Here is a 21205-nt window from a genome sequence, read left to right as displayed (position 1 = left end):
CTCAGGTCTTAACTCTAAGTCGCTGGTATACATTACGACATATAGTTTATGGCCCTCAATATGAAATAGGCCTAACCCTTGCACGTATGCGGGCTTTTTGACCTATGCAAACTTCATCACCTTTCTAATGACTATTTTACGTGTTTCTAGACAGTCAACCTTTATTGGAATGTCAAACTACTAAGTATTTATTTGAGAGAGACATTCCGAAATAAAGAAATATGACTTGAAATATTTCAAATTAGAGTTTGAAATTTATTAGGAATAAAATTGATTCATGCGAGAGTTTGGATTTTAAACGCCGAAGATTAAAAGAGTATGCTGAATTTCATGTCTATCTGTGAAATATTATAAAATCACTGTACCGAAATACTTAGAAGATTGGCAGTTTTTCTGCATGATGCAAAAAACAATTTGCATGATTTGTGTTTTTTTTTCGCCAAAATGTTTTGGTTTGGAATTTATGACAACCTCTGTATTTATGCTTGATAATATTAGGTATACTTTTTTTCGGCAAGTTTCATAGCACCTAACTGCTAAAAATTAGTTTGACTTGCCGCATATAAGCAAAGCTGTCCAAGAACTGTGGTGAGATTCCACTTTATTGGGTTGTAATGAAAAGAAGGTTAGGATGGTTGCGCAACGCTTTACAGAACATAGATGCTAGATTGCCAACAATTGTGCTTTTTGAGTATCCACTGGAGGCCAAGTGAAAATTAGGCTGTTCCCAATGGGATGGAAAGTAACTTATTGGGAGGAAGTAAGAATGGAGCTTTTAACAAATTGGTATGGAAACCGAGTGTGCGCAGGTCTGTTTACCTCAAGCGGTTTGACGCTGTAACGAGTTATTGTTGGTAGATTTTTGTATTATGTTACTTTTTTCATACCAGGAATTCATGATTGAAAAAAAAAAATCAAGACAGTTACTTTATCACATATGAGTTTTAACACAACCCAAAAAATGCTACCATAAGCAGTAACACTGTAAATCCTACTTTTCTCACGCCCGGAAATCAAGAATGAAGAAAACACAATTAAGCAAAAATGTGCAAATTAAAAATGGGATCAAAATAAACACGAATCAGAAAGTTAGTAGCTCCAAGGCTTGGTTTTCTGTGCATTTAATGTCTTTTTTCTTGCACGTGTCTTATTTCTTGTGGGTATATAATTTTTGTGGATGTACACTGGTCTCTTTCCTGTAATTTTTCCCATTCTGTTTAAAACTAAGAATAGAGTGATTAATTCTTCGATGTAGAAGGTTTTGTTTATGAGGCAGCAAGGCAGTTTCCCGAGGACCTGGGGACAAGACATTTGGAGAGACCAACAGTTTTTTTTTATCTCTTATTCTAGTGACTCTTCCAAGTTTAGTTTTTTTTTCTTGGAAGCCAAGAGACGGCATTAAGTCCCTGTCCCTCCAAATAAATTTCCTTTTCTGACATTGTTGTTAATTAGCACATTGAATCAAGTGTCTTGGGATTTTATACAGCTGTCTGACAGTTTTGAAACCCTTGGGCCAAAACTGAGTTCTTTATAACCCTAATTCATATCTAATAAGTTTACAACTTTGGGTAGTTTTAAGATTTAAAGAATCCGACATGTTTGATAGATTTATAATTGGTTGAACTTTAATTGAAATCAGTCGAAGGCAAGTCTTAAAATTGCAATGCCCTATTCTAAATTGCCTGCTTATTCAAATAAGGATAAACAAATTTCAACCCCCCTTGTCCAAGAACATCTTAATTTGTTTTCCAGGTTGTAGGGCAACAGGTAGAAATTGATTAATAGTGGGTAGATTCAAATGTGCATTTAAATATGTCCCAAGTCCTTTTCAAACATAAAAATTAAAACGATAAACCTAGAGATATAATCTTCAGGCTGTTTGGATTGCTCATTCGAAGCTGGAGACTTGTAGTCATTGTTCTTAAAAACAACAGAGCTCCGTAATAAAACTTGGGTGAACCGTACAGAGACATAGCAATGAGTCGAGTGGGACTTGCACCCTGTCGCTCAATCTCTTTTTTCATCATTGTTATTACCTTATTGGCTACACTATTATGTTATCATAATATATCCTAAGATTAAACGGTGATATATTAAAGGATCTTGGAATCAATTTATTCGTCTGTCTTCAGACATAGTAGTAAATTTTAAAAATAAACTTTTTGTTTGATCTTATCTAACCTTGAACCCTTCCTTTATTGGATTTAGGTGCTTGACCAACATTTGTCCTGTTTGAGCAGAGCGTGACTAGTTTTAACTGCTATTGAAGATATTTATAAGCATGAATAACCTATTGTATACCTTTCTGCTAAATTTAGCCAAAAAAAGTTTGAGGCAATAAACCCTCTTTTTGATTCTGTATTTTGATGATGCTGTCTAACGTGTAAGTTGCATCTTATCAGCGATTTAAATGATTTCTATATGATTCTTAAATAAGCAATAATATGAATTGCCCACTCAGATGTCATTTACCTGTTCGGGGTAAATGGTATTTGAGCTGGCAGTTGATACTGTTGACTCAAAAAATCGTTATCTGTCGTACTGAAGATTTGAATAAGTCCTTCTATCACTAAGTTCTGCAAAATAGGTAGGCCTATAATTTGTTTAATAATTTAGGAGCATTTTCAGTAAGTTCTTAGGAATCATAAGGTCATCAAATCTTTTCTGTTTTGCAATAAGGTCGATTGATTCCCCGACATTGGTATATCTAAGAAGAGTTCATGTTTCTCTCAAAATGCCGAATACTGTACTGCCTTTCCAAAATTTCAAAACAGTTTTGATTTTTAGCGTTTGACATTTTTTTGTTTTGTTTTGAAAGGAAACTTTTCTCGTATAAACAACTGCTCTTCAACAACAATTGAAAACACAAAGTTTAATTTCTGTTTTTTTCGTTCTCCTTTGCAATTTATAATGTATAATATGCTGAGCATATGATATATAATATGCTATAACTCAGTTTCCATCGGTATGGTTTTGAGTGCACTACCTAAGAATGTCTAGTACACCAGTTTTGACAAATATTGCAAATCTGATTTTAGTTTCCTCATAAGACTACCTTTTTTAATTAAAAGAAAACTTAAGATCTAACGGTCTTGTTCTGAATTATGGGGAAAAATAGCATGAGTTTGCCCTGCAGTTTTTCTTAAGAAAATTAAATTTCAAAAAAATATAAAATTCATTATTTTTCAGGGGAGGGGGCTTGGTTTTCCTCCCCGTGTTTGGTCTTGAATGCACTACCTAGTGGAAGCCCTTTGAACTACCGTAAGTGAAGTGGACAATGACAGAAGCTTTAAGAGTCCTCTCAAATCATTGTGAGGAAATATATATAACTTATTGTAATATATATATATATATATATATATATATATATATATATATATATATATATATATATATATATATATATATATATATATATATATATATATATATATATATATATATATATAACTATTAATATAGAAAAGAACTTTGACATAAAACAAAACGTACGTTTGTGGACCCCGTTTGCAGGAGTTCATGCCCGTAACCATGTTTTTTCCCAGGATTTCTAGTTACACATATAGGGTGTGGATTTCCCCGTGCTGCACTAAAATAATTACTTGGATTTTTGGTAAGAAAAAGAAATATAAGTTCTAACTAGCAAAAGTGATTGGTCTTGAATCAATAATATCCTGGAACGTGACTTTTATTTAATCAAAAAGAAAAAAACGGATAATGGCATTCTCTCTAAACAAATTATTACCAGAAGCCCAAGAAAATGTATATGGACTATGGATTTAACACATTAGGCCACATTAGAGTCCAGTTGTATTAGGCTATAAAACATCTTTAAGTAGACACAAAACTATGTAGTATTCAGTTATAATTGTCGTTAAATTGAAAACTCATAAGAGGACGACTCAATGATTTGCTTTATTGGGCAGTGACAATTAGCATGTGAGACAAAATTTAATACAGAAAAGTAGGAAGGCATACAATGTCTTCGTTACTATTTAAATGCCTATTTTCTAGTTTTCCAAGACCCATTGTAGAAAGTGTTAAAAAAAACGGTCATATCTCAGCTAACGTTTCTTTCCCGGTCTTACGAAATCGGAAAAAAAAAATCTTGTTTTTCTTGTTGAAGGGATCAGGGGTATGTCATGAATATCTTATAAATCTATAAATTGATTCACACTAATATAACACATTAGGAGAGAATGGGGAAAATAATAGTAATGTTGTTTATATGGACTAATCGGTCTAGAACAAGATTTCAATCTTATCAAGGGATTTCAAGCTATATCATATTACGCTTAACGGAATGTTCAAAATAGGTGGAGGAACAAAGACAGGGTCCATGACTCGGGGGCAGAGTCGGTACGAAAAATCAGCATACATCCACGACAAAAAGTATGCATCCCCTTTAATTATATGTAGATATATACTGAACTCTTTGTCTCGTTTGCATTAAAACGAGGCAACTTGAAATGCAAATATCTATTACTTAGATTAGGAAAAACCTTTGAAACTGAAACAACGACAGTCTCTCTAACTAAATTACCAAAGCAAACTGAGTGGAACACTCCCCCCTCTTCGTCTGAAAGCTGTGAGATGTTTCCACTTAAGTTGAGACACCGTAATTTTAGCCTGCCCTTTTTCTCGCTTTAGCAATTAAGTTCTGTTTTTGGGAGGGGAAAAGAGAACTGTAAACTCGCATAATCTAACGTCGTAAAAGACAAACCATTTATTCTTCCTTTAGATATGTAATGTCTTGAGCAACCTTTTCTCTTTTGAACCAAGTGATTTTAGAACAGGTTGATTTAAGGGCTATTGTGACATACATGGAGGGGTGTATACAGAGGAGGGGCTTAAATGTGTATCTGACTCGTAAAAACATAATAGAAATGCACATAAGCAAATTTTAGAAGTTTTTATCTCTCCCCCCAAAGAAAAAAATCCTGGGTGCGGCCCTGCATATATTTAATGTTTCAATGAGCCAGTTCAAAAATGTGGAGGGGCTGTCTTCAATTTTTAAAATGAAGATACAAAAGTGTTTTTGAAATTTTGCTTGGGGATAGCCTATGTTTTTTTTTAATCAAAATACCAAAAAGGCATATTTTGAAATCCCCGGGCCAACGAAGCTGTTGCCCCGTAATATGGAAAAAGAATGGTTCGTTTGTTTACAATGGAAGGTGTTATAACAATGCACCACAATTTATTTAAAAATTTTTACGACAAAATTTTAGCTTCTTTAAAAAAAAAGAAAAAAAGAAAGACAAGAAGCCGTATATAAAGTATTTGTAAGATAATTTGAATTGTTTAATTTCCAAGTGAATTTAGTTCATCGAATTATTTTCTGTTCCACTATCTTTGACTTCGATTATCCTGATTTTACCTATATGTCCTATTGTCTCCTATTAACTGCAATTTATGGAAGATAACCTTATAATAGATTAGTCCGTGTCCCTCTTTGATTTTGCAGTAATGACCTTGAGAAAATTAATCTTTAACTTTCATGACCCAGAAAACGGAGAGGGCAAAGAATCTCTACCTCGCATTAGTTTATCCCGCCTAAATTAATTCTTTTCGTTGGATCTTTGAACTAGCAAAAACTTTTTTCCGATTCCAATGAAGTATTGGAGTAATTATTTGATCTAAAATGGTGCCAAAAGGTTTACCGAAGGGGAAAGACGGGATTTGGCGAAGTTCCACTAGAAAAAAAAAGTCGAGTTCAGATTGCGAAGCTCGTTTGGTTGCAAGAGGGCATATTTCAGCTTAATTGTGGGACCATCAAATGCTTGAAAAGGCTTTAAAATAAATCTGTAGTGACGGTAAGGTTGGCTCCCTGCCAAGGCTAAACTTTCGAACAATAAAGTGGTTTCAATTATGACATTTGAAATAGATTTTGATTGCATGCTCACTAGTTGTGACTAGTTGTCAGTGTTGTGACTATGTTTATAAGAAAAAGGGGAAACATGAGAACAGTGCAAAAAGCACATTATATTGCATATTAAAAGAGTTTTAAAATCATGAATTTATTTTTGTTGCTCTCAAATTTACTCCAAAACCATTACATCTGTTTTTAGTAAATAGTTAAAATCAATACTTACTTCAATTACTAAAAATCAAGAGACTGTTTACGAAAGATGAGTTAAACACAAATTGAGGAATACTACGTTCAGGGTCGTATCCAGGATTTGTATTTAAGGGAGGGGGGTAAAAACTTAAAAAACGTATCGATTTTTTCATGAATTTTATTTACGCTATTGTGAGTCGTATACAAATTTTGAGGGGGATGTCTTGACTATATTTAATGTTGCCAATAGGAAAGCAAAATTTAATTTTGAGTTTTTTCAAAATATGGCTTAAAAGAAAAAGAGTTCCACATTGAAATTTTGTATAACCGTATCAGTATTTTATTTTACTTTTCTCCTATTTACTTATTTATTACCCATATTTATTTCGCTGGACGTGTAAACGGGTTGTGTTGTTGACCGGACATTGACGGGAGAATACGTTTAATTGCACTTGTAAGAATTGCGTGCAGTGAAGTACGGATGTTGTATTTATTTAAAGAAGTTTTTCAATCCAATGCATTACGAATTTATCTTCTCAGCCGGGCCCTGGACCTTTTGTTATTTATTCTATTATTAAAAAGAAGCTGAGCTTGAACCTATTCGGTACTAAACAGTGAAATTGGCTGCACTATCTAGCAGTCAAATAGAGGGATATTTTTAACGGTTTTTAAATGCTACAAAAAACAGCTTAATCTAAAGGTCTATTTGTGCCTTAATAGAAAATAGTTTATAGGACATTTTGTAATGCAATAGAAACTATCCCAGATAATTTTTCGTTGTCTAAATAATGAGAAGTAGGATCATCCAGAGCATTCAGAAAATAAATTTTACTTTCTGAATAAGTGGAATAAAGAAAACAGATGCATTTTGAAGTGGAAAACAAGGACTGAACCAACCAACCTCTCAGAGTGGATGACACGCTGAACTAGTAAGCCTATGTCCTTCAGAACGGGAGTTCAAGAGGTGGTGTGACAAGTCAAGTTTGTCTTTGGTGGGGGATCAGGAGTGGGACTTGGCAAAGTCAGCCACTGCGAGTTTGGGAAGCTTACGGTTAAACAAGTTCCCGCGAATCATCTGAATTTCAGATGCCAAGTGAGGCAAAAAACGACTGGTCCCGCTGTAGGCAAGCAATGACCCTAATAATGATTTTTAGGTACTTGTATAATACACTTCCTACCTAATACTCTTTTAATATGTTTATCTGACGTTCGATCCTAATGAAATATACCAAAGCAGGATAAAAAATATAATACTTTAGAAACAAATTTGGGCTTAATATATTTGTAAATTAGTGGGAGAGGGGGTAAAGTATAGTGGGTCTTCATGTCTAATGTGATAGGTACAATCATTCTGCATATTATGTATTAAGAATGATTTTCTACCTTCACACTGCCCCAAATAACCCCCTCCCCTAATGTGCAAATATATAGCCCAAATTATATATTTTCTATCTATTATGTGACTTCTCTTTGTCTTATCGCTCACTAAGCTGTAATAAACTAACGAAAAAAAAATAAGTTCTATAATGCGTCAATGAATGAACATCTTGAGCGGTAGAGGGTTTACCATACAAGTACCGATTTTTAGTGGTATTCAGTTCCCTTAAATTTTACACGAGAATGTGGTATTCCTTCAAATTTGATACATTTTCAAGAAAATTTTATTATAATTGCAAAAACCCCATTGAGTTTTTTCACCGGATATTAGTAATAACACGCTAAGATGATTTCACTCCAATTCGTGGGAAGTGCCGGCATAAAGTTGCATAATTATGAATAATTTTTTGCAAAATTACTGGGTGAAGCTACAATTATTAAGAATTTATGTCGCCACAAATATTGGCAATTAAGTTAACGTTTTGCAGATGTCCGCTTTTCTTCTTGAAAAACAAAAGGTACCGCAATGTAGACCAGAAATCACTGTGTTATATTAAACAGCTACAATTGCCAAGTGCCAAGCGAGGCGCCAATTGCCAAGTAAAATCCCCCCAAAATAAAATCCCTGTGCGCCCGTTTTGACGATGGTTCTTTCATTAAGGAATTTAGGGCTTCGTTGGATGAATCTTATTACACTCCGCGCTAAGTCATTTCCCGTTGATCGAAGCATTGGAGAAAAACTTCAATGTAAGACTTGTAACACTTTAAGACTAGTAACATTTAAGACTTGTAACTTCTCTTACATATAATATTTAAGACGTGTAAAATTTTAAAAGTAATTTTACTATTTCAGTCCTTTCCTAAAATAATGTATATTAAATAGCTATAATTGCCAAAAGTTTTACATCGTTTCTTAAGCTGTATTGGAAATTTTTTTTTTCTATGGAAGTAAAGAGCAGAATTCAACTTAAAACAAGCACAAATTATTGTTTCTCAGTGTATGCGAAACAATGATAAAACTAGCTGTAACTAACCGCCTCGTGATATTTTCTTATTTCTGTACAATTTTGCAAAACCAGCGCTTTACTGAAAATAAAACATACTATAATATTTTTCTAAAGATGAAACTTAGAGCACTTTAGGATAACTTTTGCATCAAAAAATAGAATTTTAGGATCTTATTTTACGATTAGAACTCATTGAATTTCGTAAGATTTCTGCAAAACATAACTTTCTAATGAATTTAGACTTACAATTGCAACATTCTCTAATGCTGTAGATAAAACTTTTCTTATGCATTCAGTTTTAAAATGGATATTTCAAGAGCAATTGAAGGTATTCACGCGGACTATAGTTTAATTTTAGGAATTATATTAGCCCATAGCTTTAAATTCGCCATAATACAGAAAGAAATAACTGTTTTTCTGGGCTTTTATCTTTCTATTTGAAAGATTTAAGACTCTTCAAATTTTCAAAATTCTTCTTCGTAATCATAAATTATGGTTAAGCTGAACATGAAATGGTTAGTTCTTTAATAGGGTGCAGCTACTGATGTAACTAAGAGCCCGAAATCACATTGCCCTATCTCCCAAAAATCCGTCCCTGAAAGTTTCATCCCGATCAATCTGGAAGTTCCAACTCACCTTGGGACAAAACAGATGGACATACCAAAACTGTAAATTTGAAAATACCCATTTAATAAGAATAAATATCTTTTTCACATCTAAAGTCAAATTCTTCATCAATCTATGAACATAGAATGTCTTGATGTCCTTTTTTCACAAATTTCAAATTACAACTTTTACAAATTTTAAAAAAATACTTGTCCAAAGATTCCTCTCTTCCACCATTTGAAAATTTGGAAAAGGATGAACTAGTAATAAGTTTTTGGCATAACTAGCCCACGAAATTTATAGTCATTACAAATTTTTCCATAAAAATAAACAAAAAGAGAGGGAAAAAACGGGGGGGGGGGTTCGACAAGCTGAGTTTTGATCATATGTTGATGCATTGCGTACTCTTCCTTAGAAATAGAAGGAAGTTGCTGCGCATATGTCTTTGGGAGAAGGAACGTGTTATTTCCGCAGTTATTTTCTGGAAAAATGCCAGGCTACAGTGACTTTGTAAAAACAAAGCCGTACTCGCCTCTTTTAATTATCTTAAAGTGGAGAATTATAAGAGTTAGTCATGTTTAAAGTTTTAAAAAAGTGAAGCCGGTATGAAAAGAGCCATTTTTACTATATCCAGCAGTTAAAGAATTTGGAGCTTTATTGTCTGCTTTAGAATTTTAGAATGTTCAAAAATTTGGGCCATATTTACCTGGTAGATTATTTCTTAGCCGTATTAGATTCTTCAAACATTATTTGTAGAGTTATTCTTAAGATATTAAACTTGATATTGGTTAAAGACTAGTCTAATTTGGAATTAATGAAACAAAACTAAAAAGAAATAAAACCAGTACAAAATTCAATACATTAAATCAAAAGCCATTAATCAAGACTAATACTAGCTATAATCTTAAGTAAAGAAATCAACAGTGACTAGTATTTTTTTTTTTTTTTAAGCGATAAATTTTGCTATTGAATAGCAAAATAAAAAAAGCGCAATTGAAGCCGGTATGACGCATCTAAATATAAAAGGCACGTTTCAGGAAAGATTTAAAAGAATGGCTGGAATGCTAAGACTCTTATAAAATAAGATGAAACATGACAAAAAGGGAAAACTTTTTCAACTAGCAACTAAAGCCGAATGTTTGTATCATATCACAACAAAGGTACTGTTATCTTGGACTAACAAAAAGTTGAATTAAATTGCAGAACTAAATTTAAAAAGATATAACTGAGAGAATATACTATAAGAAAACAACAGAATAAAAGGCAAGAAAAAAGTGACGAAAATATAGGAAGGATTATCTTTTATGTTTTTTCTTATGCATTATTAATTTTTTTTTCAGGGACAGATGCGGCGCTCGATGACAAATTCATTGCATATTACATCTCCAAAGGTACCACAGCGTCTCCCACGTCCAACTTTACTCTTTGCGTCAAAAGTTACGCTTTCAGCCTCGATTTGTTGTTTGTTAATCGCCGCACTACAACTCTTCAGTATGTTTGGAACCTTCTCTATTCCTTGGAAAAGCCACGATAGCATTATTTCAAGCAGTTCGTATTGGTCTTGGTGGGTCTTTCAGTTTTTTGCAAGATTAATGGAAGTGTTGACTTGTCTTACTATGGCTATTGTGGCATCCATGCCGCATAGCGTTAGTGGAAAAAAAGGGCTCGTTCCAGTGCTTCAAAAACTTGGATGTTGTGTTTATAATGAGAAAGGGGAGTTGACAGCCATATCTCCTGATTTATGTTCAACTAAAACCCTTACTTTGGATGACGGCCAGTTTCCCGTTGTTTGCGGAAATGGCCGTCAAATGAAAAATTACTGTTACCAGCAAGGGCCTAATGAGGCATACTCAGCTGCAGCTATTAATGGTGACATTTTAGGTCTTACAACACAACTGCCTCAACTGAAACGTGTGACATTATCACCAGAAAGTGAAATGTATGACAAAAACAGTACTTCTATTTTGTACAATGATAATGCTTTTGGAAGAGTGAGAGACGTCTATAACAAAACTGACAGGCCGTCTTACGAAACAATAGATGAACTTCGGGGTGAAAGGAGTGTATATGCTATACAAACAGGAAGACCACTTAATGACTGCAGAGGCTGTGATTCAGCATATGATTGCTCAGCACCTTGCAATTATGGCTATTCATGCCAAAGACCTGTCCAGGAACGGTGCTTAAAAAATCCTAATGGTAGTACTGTAATGGAAAATTATGTGAAGCTCCTTCTTGCTGCTAGAGGCGAAAATCCTTCCCAGGACGCTTTGCCGCCAGAAGAAGGTAATGTGTATGTTTATAATCCCCAGTGTCCTGCTAGTACCTGTAGTTCTGAAAGTGCGGCCAACAGTTTTGACATGAGACTTTATGGCTGCCCTTGCACTCAATATAACCATTATCACCCGCTTCCAAAAAACGGGGAAGGGGGGCTGCGTCCAAATGTTAGTCGTAGCCCCTTTGGCCACCCATGCTATGATGATAGTATGTCAGTAAGACGGAGTAGAAGGTCTGGTTCATCACCAGCAAAAGATCTTAAAGTTCTTCAAACTGCAGAAATGATTCGGCAGGCTAAGAGTGATGTAAAGTGTAATAGAAAAGAAACTATAATAGCTGTCGCCAGTAAGGTAAAACAGCCAGATGCTAGCCCTGACTCAGCTATTGTTGCTGACTATGAAACAAAACAGCAAAATTTATGCTCTCCGTTTCATGAAGGGATGCTAAAATCCGCACTAGAGCAAATGAACGATAAAAAGAGTTTTACAAGTTCAGTGTCAAATTTCTTAAAAGTTTCAAGTGCTTTTTCTTTGAACGACATTTTCAAAAGTGAAGAAAAAGGAGATAGTGACACCAATCGAAAATCGATATTTGATCGGCTTCGTGGAAGTCAGGGATCCTTAACTTCGAGTAATTACCATTACACTCCTCTTCAAGGCGGTGAAGAGATGTGTAGTGACAATATTGATGCTTTATGCACACCCAGCTGTAAGAAAAGACTCTTATCTGAGGACTCAACTCTTAAAGTGTCAAGTGACGCAACTGACAGTACAACCCCTTGTTGGCTGTCACCAGGAGTTTTAAGACGACATACTGAAAGACTTTCACATATTGAGGGACTAGTGGACCATAAAATTCAATTTGAAAATAGTGATATGAGTACTGATGTTCCTTCTGATAGTAAAAGTTTTGATGGACTTAGTGACTTAAGCCGTTTGAATGACTCGTCAGAAGTAGAGAGTATATTGTAGTTTCCAATATTTTTCTTCGTTATATACCACACGTGATACTATTTATTCTTTATTGTTGAAATGTAATTTCTTTTTTAAAGTGTCAGTTTTCTGGATGAATACTTAATTGAAAATCATATATCTGAATTTTTAACACAAAATAGTAGTATATAAATTGATCTTTTTCTAGATGACAAATGTTTATTTGTTGATTGCCTTTCCTACAAAAATTGAAATTCCAATTGAAATGTATGCTTGCTTCAATTGAATTTTGCCATTATTTTTACTTGCTAACCGGTTCTATTTGTTGTTAACTACTTTCTTTTAAATAAGGGCGTTTCCTGTAATTTTTTTCGGGGGTGGGGTGTTTCACAAAAAAAAACCCTTACATGACGCGTCAAAAATTTGTTTATATGGTTGTTTGTTAATTTTTTTACAAATCATATAAACAAAAGTTTTTTGGGGGATGGTTAAACCCGTTACCCTCTGGATTACGACCTTGCCTCTATATAATACATTTATTACAAAGATAATACATTAATTATAATACATCAGGTATAAGGCCTTGGTGCGACAAATTACAAATGGGTTGGGACAAAATAAAATTGAAAATAATTAGAAATATTGATGCTTGATGTACCCAAAAGAAATGAAGTAACCAAATGACTTAAATTAAAAGGAAAATCTATGATTCTAATAACACAAATTCTATTAACAAAAACTTTTTACTAACAAAAGTCAACGAGAAGACTTGATCATAATCATCATCAAAAAATAAACACTGATTATTGATATGATGTTTAGTTTTGGCAATTTTTGTGTTATTATCGCCTTCGTTTTTGGAGTTTCCATAAGCTTTCGTATATATCATTAAAATGGAAACCATTATACTACAAACTCCAAATAGACTAATTTTCGGATCGTAAATGACAATTTGTTTAGTTTTTCTTGTCTTTCAACACCATAAGGTGATGCCTCAGTTCAATCCAACACAGGTAAATAACAAGATTGATTTTTTTTTTCAAATTGCAAACCATAAATGAGATACTTTCTTTCATTTTCTTGTTTGAGAGAAAGAAATAAATAAAAACATGTCGTATACGAAGAAACTGTTCTTTGGCTAAGGGCAAAAAAAGACCCAATAAATTTTCCGTTTTTGATCATTCAGTACTGAAAAAAGCCTAATCAAATTGCATTTTTTGTTAAGAAAATTCTCCTTTGTACTCCACATTTAAAAGTTTTTGTGCTTTTGGGTTCCCTATTGGTCCCTAAAATAGCGCCTGTGCATGCATCAAGGTTCCCTAAGAAGTTTTAGAAGGGAGTATACAGCCCTTATGTCAAGGAAGCACAATACCGAAAATATTTTTTCTTAATAGCTCTCGTAATTCACCAAGACCACATTTAAAAAAAAAAAAAAAAAAAAAAAAAAAAAAAAAAAAAAAAAAAAAAAAAAAAAAAAAAAAAACATGTCGCCTTTAAGTTACTTAATTCTTAACTAATTCACTATGGAAATGAGGAAGTTGTGGCAAAATGGTCTTAATTTAAAAAATTACTACAAACGCATGTCTTTTATGTTATACAACTTGCTTTACCCATTACCATTCAAAAGATTCGGCTTACCACCCATTTCCCTTTTTTTGGCTTATTCACCTTTTTTAAGTTTTGAAAAACTTTCCCCCTCCCAATATCTAGGTCCTTCTGATTTAAATTACAATTTGAGTTCCTGATTTATTACCAGAAAAAAATTGTGTTTCTTTATTAATTGTTTATGGCTCAGAAAGGTAGCAGAAATAAAGGTCCATGAAAAGCATTGGGTGGTTTTTGTAACCATGTTAAGTCATAAAAATAATTGCTAAAGCTCTACTAGTAAACGGTTTCTCTTCCTGGGTCGATTTTATGCTGAAGTAGCTATAAATGCTACTATTACTGTTTATTGAGTGGTTAGGGAATTCGTTTAAATTTTACTTAATTATGCTCCAGCTAACGTTCTGGTAGGTATTTGATTTTATTATAGCCGTGGTAAAAGCTACCGTCTTCACGCTTTAAGGCCTTTTTTGCGTTTCCTTTCCTATCGTCAGAGAGTTCCACGCTAGATCGATCCATATGTATCCGTTTTACATATGAAGGAAAGAAATAAAAATATATTATCTGAAAGAAGAAAATAGACAATTGTGTTTTTTTTTTTTCAATGAAATGAAGATACGTAAAGTGAGTTTTGCAGTTCTTTTGTCAATGAAAATCAGCATTAAGTTAACCACTTCAAAGTATATTTTTAAAAGCTGCAATTTTTCATCCGAATAACCACTTGTAATTAACTTTCCATCATAGGCATGGTAACATGCAAGGCTGTATCCGCCCCCCCTCCACCCAGCCAATTTTTTCTACGACTTGTGATAAAATTACAGAAATGCGATAAACAAATTTTTGGTGCATTTTTTACTCTTTATTGTACCTCCCCCCACCGAATATTTCAACCAACGCGCCCCAAACTCAAATGGTTTTTACGGTCTTGGAAACATCTACTAAGGATTTTATCCTTAGTCTATGCTACTTCAGAATTTTAGCCTACTAAGACCTTTTACATTCTTCGTTTGGTATATTGAATTATTTATTTTTAATATTGAGGGATTTATTATGTGAGTTTGTATAGCGTCGTAATTCTAGTCGGAAGTTTTAATTCTGTGTTTTCGTATTTTGTATCTAGAAGTATTTGTTAACTGATACAACATTCCAAATCCTTTTGCATTTTTAGTTCGGAATGAATAAATGATACTATATTTATTCTCTTGTTATAATTCTACGATTAATTGCCTCGTCAGAAAAATATGGTATCACACTGGAGGTATCATTCCAGTATTGTGTCCCCGATGTTGCATACCAGAGTTATTATTTTGAATAGATTACCCATTAGGCAAGTATGCTGCCTATCTAAATCTATCTACCTGTATCTATCTACCTGTACTTTGCCGATTTCAATAATTAAAATTTATCAAACAGGTTCGTGGTAACGAACTGTAGTAAGGAGCGACCCGGCTCAATAGTAACCAAAACTCTAAAAAACGGAATTTTGATACCAATATATACATCAAAAGAATAGGATTTTTATGCTGACTTTAGATATATTAGTCAAGTTTTGTCTTACCTAGCAAAAGTTACGAGCCTGAGAAAATTTGCCTTATTTGAGAAAAAGCGGGAAGCATTCTTTAAAATTCATAGAATTTTGACGATGTAATGAAATTATGACGATGTAATCTGCCGATGTAATGAAAATTACATCGTCAGATCCAGACATTAAAACTTAAAACGAACAGAAATTATTCCGTATATGAAAGAGGCTGTCCCCTCCTTAACGCCACGCTCTTTACGATAAAGTTTGAATCTTTCTCACAACTCTACTTTCTAAAGCGAGAAAAAATTTTAGCGTAAAGAGCGGGGCGTTGACAGCCCCTGTCACATACAGAATAATTTCTGTTCGTTTTAAGTTTTAATGTTGCTCCTTCCTTTCAGTTAAAAACTTGTTTGTTTTTTTAATTACTTAAAGGAAATTAAATAAAAAAAAACTAATTTTTTTTGCTGAAAGTAAGGAGCGACATTAAAACTTAAAACGAACAGAAATTACTCCGTATATGAAATGGGTTGTCCCCTCCGCAATCCCTCGCTCTTTACGCTAAAGTTTGACTCTTTGCCACAATTCTATTTTTTAAAACAATTAAAAGCTTTAGCGTAAAGAGCGAGGGATTGCGGAGGGGACAACCCATTTCATATACGGAGTAATTTCTGTTCGTTTTAAGTTTTAATGTCGCTCCTTACTTTCAGCTAAAAAAAATGAGCCCTCTTGCGACATTCTAGGACCAATTGGTCGATACGATGACCCCTGGGAAAAAGAAAAAACAAACAAATAAACACGCACCCGTGATTTGTCTTCTGGCAAAAAATACAAAATTCCACATTTTTGTAGATAGGAGCTTGAAACCTATTCAGTAGGGTTCTCTGAAACGCTGAATCTGATGGTTTCATTTTCGTAAAGATTCTGCGACTTTTAGGGGGTGTTTCCCCCTATTTTCTTAAATAAGGCAAATTTTCTCAGACTCGTAACTTTTGATGGGTAAGATTAAACTTGATGAAACTTATATATTTAAAATCAGCATTAAAATGCGGTTCTTTTAATGTAGCTATTGATATCAAAATTCAATTTTTTAGAGTTTTGGTTACTATTGAGCCGGGTCGCTCCTTACTACAGTTCGTTACCACGAACTGTTTGATACTGTTACAGAAACTGTTTTTATTACGAAAGGACTCTGAAAAATAAATTTAACAGCACTTGATAAGGCACGTACTCTTAAACGATGGAAATGAGTCAAACTTAAGAGTAAAGGTTAAAGAGTTGAGGGGACTCGAAGTCCCCCTATGCACTATAATTTTCTTTTAAGTTTTAACGTGTTTTTTTTATTATAGATTCAAAAATAAGATCACATTTAGATATATTTGCTTTAAACAATAAAATACGATGCCTGTAAGTATTAGGGAGGGAGTTGCTTCCATCAAACCCCTGCTCTTTCTGCTCAATTCCAACTTCTTATCCCAGTAGTTCCCTACAAAAAACTATCCTTTCCCGTTAAGTACTACCATTTGCACAACAAGAGGTATGCCATTGCCCCCCTTCGGTATCTATGTCACATACAAACAAACTCCCAAATAAAGGAATGTCAGGGCAAGGGTGCTAATTCACGAAAACATACAAAGGGGATGTATTTTTCAAATTTAAGAGGAGGCGTAGTTATATTGGTATTTCAATGGAAGTGCCAAAAAGTGGGTTTTTTAGTGAAAATGCCAAAGAAGTGTATTTCTCAAAATCTAGAGGGGGGACAGACCATCAACGAAAAGTTCGAAATTCTGGGGTAACAAATGTTCTCTCGAGGCTCTAAAACATACCCACCTCCACATGCACATAATCCATTGATTATCCGTTGACCATTGACCATTGACCATTAATAATCCATTGACTTATTTTCCTGATGGATGGTGTGTTGCTAATTATTGGCTACGAGACTTTGAGGTCGTAATGTCTTTAGTACTTAAATTTTGTGCAATTTAGAAGGTAAGATAAGCTATAAAATGACCTTTCAAAAAGTTTTGAAAGATAATCTTTTTCGTGAAATTTGGCTCTTTTCTGATTTTTTTTTTTGGGTGAAAAAGTCTAAAGCTAAAGCAGTTTTGAAGGTAATATTATTTCTGGGCTAAAAAGGTCCGAATATATAGTAAAAGACCCAACAAAAGCACATTCAAAGCATTTATTTTAGGGATGAAAAGCATTTATTTTTGGGATAAAAAGGTCCGAATACATAGTAAAAGACCGTGAAAGAGACATTCAAAGCAAAAGCATTTATTTTTGGACTAAAATCCAGCTCTTTAAGTACGATTTCGAGGTATTTTCGGGTTTCGGGTTTTGCTGAGTATTCATTACTATTCTAGATTAGTCCGTACCAGATTACACTGTAAAAACCATCTAGACTGCGATCTGTTTCAGGTTTTACCATTTCTTTTTCACATACAGTGATTAGCCTGTTATAGTTGTTCTTTAGTAAAGTTCCAAACAGGACCAAGTATAGCGGCAAAGACACTACTCATCCATATAATTACATAGGTCAAACAGCATAACCATACACAATCAACCATAAAGTATAATCCATGGACAGGCAGTCGTGTCGTAAGTGAGCATAAGTCGTCATTTACCAAATATTAGAAACAGTAAAAAAAAGACAAATAATTCAGAGGCAACAACCCAATACAAGGGCTCATCAGGAGAATACGTGTCTGTAACAACAAATAAGTTGTCTGTGTGTGTGTGTGGGTCTTTCGGGTGACGTCATGTTTGTGTGTTGACTGACGTCATGTTTTCGACTGACGAAATTACAAACCGGGACATCGGGACACAAATGAAGACCGGGACACCGGCACATAGGGAATATAAATGACGACCGGGACACTCAAAGAGAAAGCGACCGGGACACAAGGAATGTTCGATTAGCAATCACCATCAACAAAGCACCGGGTCACAAATGACGACCGGGACACAGGGAGTATAAATGACGACCAGGACATAAATAAAAAAAAAACTAAAAAAACTAAAGAAAGGTAAAAACTACAAAAAAACTAAAAAGAAAAAAAAACTAAAAACTAATAAAAAACTAAAAAAGCTAAAAAACTAAAAAAGAAAAAATGAAAAAAGGAAAAAAAAAAGAAAAATAAAGGAGAAAAACAAAACTTAAAAAAAATAAAAATAAAAAAAACTAAAAAGAAAAAAAAGGGGAAAAATACAAAAATTTATTTCATCATATACCATTTCAAAAACGAATGTATATACAGACCGGGACACCGGGATACAAATGACGACTGGGACACAGGGAATATAAATGACGACCGGGACACAGGGACACAACTACAACGGGGACGTCGGGGGGCAAAGGGGGATATATAAATGACGACGGGGACACAGGGAATGTTCAATTAGCAATCACCATCAACAAAGCTCAAGGACAATCATTAGAATCATGAGATATAACTAAAAAAAACTAAAAAAAGGTAAAAAACTAAAAACTAAAAAAAGACCAATTCAAAAACGAATGTATATACAGACCGGGACACCGGGACACAAATGAGGACCGGGACACCGGGACACAAGGAATATAAATGACGCCCGGGACACTCAAAGAGAAATCACAGACCGGGACACAAATGACGACCGGGACACAGGGAATATATATGACGACCGGGACACAGGGACACAACTACAACGGGGACGCCGGGGGGCACCGGGGGATATATAAATGACGACGGCGACATAGGGAATGGTCGATTAGCAGTCACCATCAACAAAGCTCAAGGGCAATCATTAGAATCATGAGGTATAGATCTGAATACGGATTGTTTTCCCATGGACCATTATATGTTGCATGTTCAAGAGTCGGTAAACCTGACAATCTATTTATATGCACAGACAATGGGACAGCAAAGAGTGTTGTATATTCGCAAGTTTTACGTAGTTAAAAACACACACACACATATATATATATATATATATATATATATATATATATATATATATATATATATATATATATATATATATATATATATATATATATTCACAGGTGGGACATAGGGAAACAACTACAATGGCGCGTAACTCAAATGGCACGTAACGACTTACGCGCGCGGGGGGGCTTGGGGGGCGCGAAGCACCCCCACCAACTAGATGTTGGGGTGGCGCGAAGCGCCATCCCAACAGCTAGTCTTATATGTATAAAAATAAGTTGTCTGTGTGTGTGTGTGTGTGTGTCGAGTGACGTCATGTTTGTGTGTCGACTGACGTCATGGGACACCGGGACACAAACAAAATTACACACCGGGACATCGGGAAACAAATGACGACCGGGACACCGGGACATAGGGAATATAAATGACGACCGAAACACTCAAAGAGAAAGCGACCGGGAGACAAGGAATGTTCGATTAGCAATCACCATCAACAAAGCACCGGGACACAAATGACGACCGGGACACCGGAACACAAATGACGACGGGGACAAAAATGACGACCGGGACACCGCGACACAGGGAATATAAATGACGACCGCGACACTCAAAGAGAAATCACAGACTGGGACACCGGGACACAAATGACGACCGGGACACAGGGAAACAACAACAACGGGGACGCCGGGGGGCACAGGGGGGTATATAAATGACGACAGGGACACAGGGAATGTTCGATTAGCAATCACCATCAACAAAGCTCAAGGGCAATCATTAGAATAATGAGGTATAGATCTGAATACAGATTGTTTTTCCCATGGACAATTATATGTTGCATGTTCAAGAGTCGGTAAACCTGACAATCTATTTATATGCACAGACAATAGGACAGCCAAGAATGTTGTACATTCGCAAGTTTTACGTAGTTAAATATATATATATATATATATATATATATATATATATATATATATATATATATATATATATATATATATATATATATATATATTTATATATATATCTATCTATATTCACAGGTGGGACACAGGGACACAACTACAATGGCGCGTAACTAATATGGCGCGTAACGACATTCGCGCGTGGGGGGCGTGGAGGGGGGCTGCGAAGCGCCCCCGCCAACTAGGTGTTGGGGTGGCGCGAAGCGCCACCCCAACAGCTAGTATATATATATATATATATATATATATATATATATATATATATATATATATATATATATATATATATATATATATATCATGAAAAGAGAAATCACCAATGCAACAGCACAAACACGAAAAAAAAAAAAGAGAGACAGAAGGAGAAAAGGAAGACTGTTTTCCTAAATTAGTGATTAATATAGACTAGCACTTGAATGAGGCCTTAACCCTACTCATCCATACAATCACATAGGTCAAACAGCATAGCCACACACAATCAACCATAAAGAATAATCCATGGACAGGCAGTCTTGTCGTCAATATGTATAAGTCGTCATTTACCAAACAATAGAAAAAATAATATAGACAAATAATTCAGAGGCAACACCCAACATAAGGGCTCATCAGGAGAATACACTGGCCTATATAGGGTTTCGCCACTCTAAATTCTCTACCCAGCACAGTGTAATGGCTACCAAAGAATATCCATGGCATCCCCGCGTCAGGTATCACCCCCAAAATATATGCCTATGAAAGAAAAAAAACCCAGCAAATGTAAAACAACCAAGTAAAACCAAAACAAGCTTATCCTGTTAATATATCCCTCCCTTTAGCAACAATAGGTAAACTAAATATTAAAATTTTACCAAATCACAAATATTAACACATTGCAAAAAACCTGAATGAACTAAACAATTATAGAATTCATCTTTACCATGTGGCTAATTTTTT

The 21205-nt window shown here is 34.6% G+C and overlaps 1 protein-coding gene across 2 annotated transcripts in view; it reads left to right on the top strand.

Annotated features, from left to right (window-relative positions):
- The window catches only part of LOC136026678 (uncharacterized), a 63529-nt gene extending 48473 nt beyond the window's left edge, over positions 1-15056 (top strand). For both annotated transcript variants that reach the window (XM_065703424.1, XM_065703431.1), the window contains exon 4: positions 10389-15056. In XM_065703424.1, coding sequence (XP_065559496.1) covers positions 10389-12296 — 1908 coding nt within the window. In that variant the 3' untranslated portion in view covers positions 12297-15056. The remainder of the gene's footprint in view (positions 1-10388) is intronic.
- Positions 15057-21205: the final 6149 nt, after the last annotated feature.

The sequence above is a fragment of the Artemia franciscana genome, chromosome 1 (assembly GCF_032884065.1).
Source record: "Artemia franciscana chromosome 1, ASM3288406v1, whole genome shotgun sequence".
In the NCBI taxonomy this organism is placed as follows: Eukaryota; Metazoa; Arthropoda; class Branchiopoda; order Anostraca; family Artemiidae; genus Artemia; species Artemia franciscana.
The sequence above is the reverse complement of the archived record's forward strand: the minus strand, read 5'-3'. Positions and strand labels throughout refer to the sequence as shown.